General features: G+C 28.0%; 1 protein-coding gene across 1 annotated transcript; it reads left to right on the top strand.

Moving 5' to 3' along the window:
- Positions 1-5,844: 5,844 nt before the first annotated feature.
- On the top strand, positions 5,845-6,658 carry LOC122721365 (glutamic acid-rich protein-like). The gene is made up of 3 exons (XM_043948946.1): positions 5,845-5,856; positions 5,934-6,482; positions 6,594-6,658. Exons 1-2 carry the CDS (start codon positions 5,845-5,847, stop codon positions 6,474-6,476), a joined length of 555 nt encoding a protein of 184 aa, XP_043804881.1. The 3' UTR covers positions 6,477-6,482; positions 6,594-6,658.
- Positions 6,659-7,554: the final 896 nt, after the last annotated feature.

Raw genomic sequence — 7,554 nt, 5'->3', positions numbered from 1 at the left:
AATTGTGGAGTGTTGTCTATGCCCTTAAACTTGTTTAGAGTTGAGGGTGGAAGCAGGTGGTGGTTCAATTATGGCAGTTTTTCTGTTGTAAGAAAAAGTGGTACTTACAAAATTAAGAATTTTTTAACAAATTATAAAAAAATAATAAGTCAGGCAATAGAAAGTGCATGTGCATTATGTTTATAGGAAAGTAAATTTAGCAATTTGACGATTGGTGATGGCTTGAATTTTAAGTTAATAATTTCTATGCCGCGACCATGTGTAATTTGCTAGATGCCAATAGAATTGAAATTAAAAAATAATAATAATAATATATTAAAATTTTATAACAAAATAACTAAAAATTTATGTATTCTTTTACTTTATAAAAGATAATAAAGTGAAATATATATATAATAAAATAAATTATTATATACTATTTTTTTTAAATTGCATTTTTTAAAAAATTATTTTTTATGAATGATAAAACTACATTAAAAATTATTTATATGAAACATCTCGTACTTGTAGATATTGATATTTGTGAAAAGAGTATTCAACAATTTGGTAGCCTAAAGATTAAACGGACGAGAATTGGTCCTCTGGAGTAGTTAGGGTTCTATCCTTACAATTGATATTAGCAAAAAAAATTTTTGTTAGATTTGCTGGTTGGTTGATTAACTTAATCAATTTTGACGACCATAAATTTTTCACACTATAAAAAAATTTACTTTTTATTTTTAAAATTTTTTAAAAGTTGTCAATATCCAATCATTGATTATATAAAATAAATAATTTATTAATTTAAAAAAAAAATATCTAATGCACCTCGCTTTATGATATTCGGTTTCTCTTCAATATCTTAAAAGATATGGATAAGTGGTTGATTGATTTGAAACAAATCAAAATACCATAAAAAAAATTAATAAAAAAAGAACTTTTCTTTTTCCTGAAGTAGCACATTATGTAAATTTGTTTACGAAATATTTTTTGTATTTTTTATAATTTATAAATAATTTTATATTATTTCCTCTCTTTTTATTCTTATAAATTTTATAGATAAATATAAATTAATTATAATTTTGAACTCTAATTCAAATCCATAACAAAAAATAGTTTTATACCTATCCATTTTAAGATTAATATTATATTTTTCTTTTAAAAAATTTACAATTTTCAACGCTAAATATATAATAACTTTTTTAAGATAATTTTAACAGATAATTTAGAATTTTATATATCTCATTATTAACATTTTCATAAAAAATTAAATGAGCTCTACCGATTCAATTAAATTAATAATTTATTTTTAAAAAAAATATATATAAATAATAGAAGTATTTATTAAATAGAAAACCAACTCTATTTCCTGCCGTGTTTATTTAATTTGTAGTAGTTATTTATCCTAATATTTTTAAATTTTCATCTTAAAATTTGATAATTATTAATTAAGAAATATACTTGAGTTATAATAATTTAGTTGGTATAGTTTAATTAGAATACTAATTCGTGAAATCGTGATTATATTATAAATACTCGAATTGTTCAACAACTTTAAAATTATTTGTATATCATATTATTTATATTGTAGAACAATAGAAAAATTGGCAAATATTAAGTAAAGATGAAATCTTCAGTTTGCTTGTTATTTGTTTTAGTGTGCTCAGCAAAATTGATGGAAGGATTAGCGGATTCTACAAATGAAAATGCTGCTTTGATTGATTGTGGTTGTTCTGCAATTTGTTTTGGTTGCCCTTATAAAATAAATTGGATTCAAACTGGGCGAAGTTTAATAGGTAGACATTGTACATGTACATGCAATTGTCCACCAAATCCTTTCTTCTCTAATCCTATCAAACCAACACCTTCAACTTCTCAAATTCCAGTCACCCCCTCTATCCCTCAAGTTCCAACTATACCATCAACTCCAACTCCTCAAATTCCAAGCACACCCTCAACTCCTCATGTTCCAAATACACCGTCAACCCCAATTCCTCAAATTCCAAACACACCCTCAACTCCTCATGTTCCAAATACACCGTTCACCCCAACTCCTCAAATTCCAACTACACCATCCATCCCTCAAGCCCCAAGAGCACCATCTGTCCCTTCCACTATGTCTCCAACCTGTGCTGTAGCCTCTGTTAATATAGGTCTATGCTGGGCTCGAGCTTCTGTAGGTACAGCTTTTCACAACGATCAATTGGCTGCAGGATGTTGTAATATGTTTACAGAATGGGGTGAAGGTTGCTTTGGTGGAGATAATGAAATTCCTAGAATTGTCTCCTATTGGGTTCCTCCTGCTTTGGTTCAGTACTGTGCAACCCATCATTAGTTACTTACTATTAGTTTTGATGTCAAATGCTTATAAGCATATATATGTTAGGGTCTTAGGTTCCTTTAAATCTTAGGAAAATTAGTTTATTATTTAGATTTCTATAGTAATTATTTATTTGAGACGTTTGATCAAATAAAAATCTAAAGATTAGTTCTTTAGTTTCATAATTTTTATTATTAATTTTAATTTTATTTATATTTATTTTAATTTTTCAAATATTTTATGCCATGTTCACAAAAAATTTGAACTGGAAAAAAATTTGAAGATAAACATTATATTAAAAAGTAAAAAGAAAAAAAAAGGGGAACTCTGATTCTTATAGTTGATGCAATAATTAATTAATACTTTTTTTTCCCAGCAGAGACTAAAGAGCTTATTAAATTTCCACTGTTCGACAAGTGATCAGATATTTAACATTTAGATTAGGAAAAAAAAATCGGTTTAATCTCTTTGTAATTTAAAATAATACCACTAATAGTAATAATAATAATAATATAATAAAATTTTAAAAATTACATCAGGCTAAAATGCATTTGAGTAAATTGAGAGTTTACTCTCCTCCAATTTTCGATCTTCATTTCAAATATATAAAAAAAAAAAAAAAATCTGTTAACCATTTATCATATTCATAATTTAATGATACATATCTTCCACCCAACTTTGAATAAATCATTTATAAAATATAATATAATTCCAATTCCCAATCTATATTAATATAATTTTTAAATTAAAAAAATTGTATTATTCCTTTCTAATGTGATAATTAATTAAAAAAATAATCATATAAAATTCTTATAAATTTATTGATTCTCAAAATGCTATACAACTCAAAAAGGAAAAGCCACAATCCTCCCCTAATCGATATTACATGCATAACTGTGAATTTGGAATATAGTTGTTTTATTTTATTTTTTTATAATTAAAGATATAATTTTATTATACTAAATCGATTTACTAGATTTAATTTAAGCTAAAAAAATATTGAATTACTCATTTACCAATAAATTTTATTAGGCGGTATAAGAATTTACTTACAGAAATATAGATTAATTATAAGTTTGGATCTAATTGAAATTCATAAAAAGTAGCAGCACATTCGAGGAATTTAGGGTCGAGCAATATTTAGTTTAAATCGAAAAAATTGATCGAATCGAATTAATTTGAAATTTTAGTTCGATTTTTTATTTATTTCGGTTCAATTCAGTTTTTAATTTTAAAAATGTCAGTTATTTTAGTCCGATTCGATTTAGATTAGAAAAAATTAAAAAAATCGAACCAAATCAATTAATGATAATATTATATTATTTTCAATAATATAGAGAGGTTAAATCAAATATTTTAATTAAATTTTAAAATATTAAAAAAATAAAGTGTAACACTACAAAAAAACAGACTATCAGCGATGGAAATTACTTTCGTAGGGAAAAAAAATTTAGCGACGGATCAGCGACGAACACTAAAGCTTTATATTTCTGACGGATTTGCGATGGATTTGCGACGGATTTTTAAAATATTAGCGACGAAATTTATTCCGTCGCTAATCCGTCAAAAAATGCAAAAAGAATATTTAAAAACCTAATCCATCTCTTTCGGGACTCTTTTTTATTTCAACCACCCTTTTCCTCTCCTCTCTTCTCCTTATCGCTCCATCCTTCTTCTTGCCACTGTCGCCGTCGCCGCCGCCACCTCCGCCGCCGCTGCCATTCCCGGGCTATCGCGCGTTGCTGCGCCTCTCCGTAGCTGTTGCTGCTGCCGCGGCTGTGCCGCCATTGCTGGTGCCGCCACCACCATTGCCACTCACCGCCGTTGCAACTGCCGATCGTCGCCACTCCATGTAAGTTATTGATGGAATGATTGGTTGATCCTAATGTATGCTTGTTATACTAATTTTTAGTTTTATATTAATTATTAAATTAATAATTTTGAAAAAGATTAGGTGATTACTTAGTCATTGAGTTTGATGGTTTTATTGCTTAATTGTTTGTTTTTATGTTTTTTATTTATTTATTTGGGGTTTTGAGATGACATCAATTATTGAAAACATGATTATTATGTTACTAATTTTTATAAATTATGAAATATATCTTGTAATATGTTAAAAATAATGTGAAATTAAATTCATTAGTTATAAAAAAAATAATGTGGAATTATGAAATATAGCTTGTGCAGCAGCTAGCTTGCTGCTGCCTTGCTGTGCAGCAGCAAGCTAGCTGCTGCACAAGCAAGGCAAGCTGCTGCACAGCAGGTTGCTGCTGCAGCACAGCAGCTTGCTGCCTTGCTGCAGCAACTGCATGCTGCTACTTCCCTGCCTTGCTGTCCAGTTGTGTTAAATTTTTTTTTGTTTCCATTTTGTAAATTGGCTTTCAATATTTATATTTTAATTATTAATTATTTTTTTCTAGCAAATTAGATGAATTGCTTATAGAAGTAATCAAAAGTAGTGATAACAAATAATTTAAAAATTGGATAAACAACGAAATATTTTTAACGTTTAAAATTGATTAAAAAAATTGATTAATATAGTTTTTTTTAATTAAAAGGAAAAATTGACCTTTTAAAAAATATATATATATTTTTAATTTTAAGAGAATAAGTCATTTTATAAATTTCAAAATAATAATAACAATAATATATAATTTTATTAATATATATATGTATTGTTAAATTGATTACTTTATGTGCCTTTATTCAACTTTTCTTTGATATGTATTGTTAAATTGATTAGTGTGTTTGATTTGTTAAATTAGTATATAATTAGAGTTGAATTTGTTTATATTTCAGAATATATTTATCATGTCGGTAGATCGTAGATGGATGTATGAGCGACTAGATCAAAATGGCTTTCTTAATTCTGAATTTGAGATTGGGGTGGAGACATTTCTAAACTTTGCCTATGCACAAGTACAGTTTATATGCCAAGATAAAATTCGTTGTCCATGTTCTAAGTGTCAGAATAGAAAATTTCAGAATAGGCAAGATGTTACTTATCACCTTTGCAAAAGTGGATTTGTTGGAGGATATACTAAGTGGATTGCGCATGGTGAATCTATCACTCATGAAATAAATTCTGAAATTGAATTGTCCTGAAATTGATCCGTTTATTGAGTAAGTGAGTTAAATTAAGTATTAACATTTTAATCATATAAAATAAAATATGATACAAAAAAATTAATTTTTTTGTGTAGGATTTTTTATTCTCATTTTCGAGAAACAATACTAAATATCAGCGATCAACAAATTGAGCAAATGCGAGAGCGAGAACTGGCTAATTGGTTAAAAGACTATGTAAGTATTGCAAGTGATGATTTGAGCATTTGCATTATTGTTGACTTCTAACTTAATATTTCAACATTAGGTGGGAAGGAACGAAGTTGATAACTGCATTTATCAAATAGCTCAAGGGCCCAGCCGAAAAGTACAATCATATAAAGGATATTTTGTGAATGGATTTAAATTTCATCGACATGATTATGGCAGAGAGCGAAAAACATTAAATAGTGGTGTATGGGTCAAATGAAGTTGTTATAATGAATATGAAAGTGATTACTATGGCTTGTTGAATGAGGTATTAGAATTAGAGTACTTTGGAGAGAAAAACAAGATAATCATTTTTAAGTGTGAATGTTTTGACACTAATAGAGGGGTAAGGGTCCATCCTCAACATGGTCTTGTGGAAATCAATGTCAAATTAAGGCTAGCATCATCTGATCCATTTATTTTAGCTCAACAAGCTCATCAAGTTTGCTATATTAAATATCCTAAAATCAATAAAGTCAGAGTTGACTGGTGTGCGGTTTTCAAAACCAAAACTAGGAGCACTTACAATATTAGACCTTCCGTGGTTAACAACAATTCAAATGAGCAAAACTCCAATGATGTTGCTTATCAAGAGGATGATGTCTCAAGACCTCAAGAAATTGTACCAACAACCGAACTTGATGATCCCACAATGTTACTTGATTCAAGTAGTATGGTTGAGGTGGATGTTAATGAATTGCAACAAGTGCAACAACCACTTGAAGTGGTGGAAGATGAAGATGAGGATGTAGAGGGAGAGGATGAAGAAGAGGAAGAAGACACTGAAGAGTCAGATGACGATTTAGAAGTTGATGGTATTGATAGTGATGTTGATGTCAACTTAGAAGATGATTCTGAATGATACATTGTAAAGTATATCATATTTTTATATATATTCATAGACTTAATATTTGATTATTATTTTTTCTATTGTTTGTCTTTATTGTTAATTAAAACTAATGGACAATTATTTTTTCAGATGCCTCGAAGAGCAGTATCATCTAGAGGTAGAGGACATAGCCAGCAGCTCTCTATGAATGAAACAGATATTCCAACTACAGATTGTACTTCTCTATCAGATGATTCAACAAATTCATAGATTAGTTTTTAGTTTTATGAATATTGTTAAGTATTATTGATTTATTTTAAATTTTATGACGATTGTTAAGTATTATGAATTTATTTTAAATTTTATGAACATTGTTAAATATTATGGATTTATTTTATATATTCTGAATATTGTTAAGTATTATGAACATTACTTATAATTATTATGAATGATATTTGATTTATATTCAATATGATTCTTAATTATAAATTATTTGATTATACAGGGAATATCTAAATAAAAACAGGGAATTATTTTTTGTGATTGAATTTTAACATATTAGCGACGGATTTGTGAGGAATTTTTTTGAAAATGTGTTAATATTTCCGACGGAAAATTTCCGTCGCTAATTATTTGCGATGGATTAGCGACGGAATGTTCATCGGATGAATTGGAATTGCCGACGGATTTAGCGACAAACGTTTTTCGTCGCTAAATTTTTCCGACGGAGTTTAGATCCGTCGCTAATATTTCCGACGGAATTGTAATCGGTCGGAAAAAATTAGCGACATGACTTTAAGCGACGGACTTGAGTCCGTCGCAAATCCGTCGCTGAAAGTTTCAGCGACGGATTTTTTACTTTCAGCGACGGAAAAATCCGTCACTGATACCCTGTTTTTTTGTAGTGTAAAAAATAAAAATTTATTAAAAATTCAAATCAAATCGAATCGAACTGAATCATATCGATTCGATTCAATTCAATTCAATTTAATTTTTAATCAAATTTGATTTAGTTTGATTTTTATAAATACTAAAATTTTAATTTTTTATTTATTTAATTCAATTTAATTTTAAATCTAACCCACCGAATATTGGTCACTCGAAGAATTAA

The sequence above is a fragment of the Manihot esculenta genome, chromosome 12 (assembly GCF_001659605.2).
Source record: "Manihot esculenta cultivar AM560-2 chromosome 12, M.esculenta_v8, whole genome shotgun sequence".
NCBI lineage: Eukaryota > Viridiplantae > Streptophyta > Magnoliopsida > Malpighiales > Euphorbiaceae > Manihot > Manihot esculenta.
Note: the sequence above shows the minus strand (reverse complement) of the source record. Positions and strands in the feature narration are given on the sequence as shown.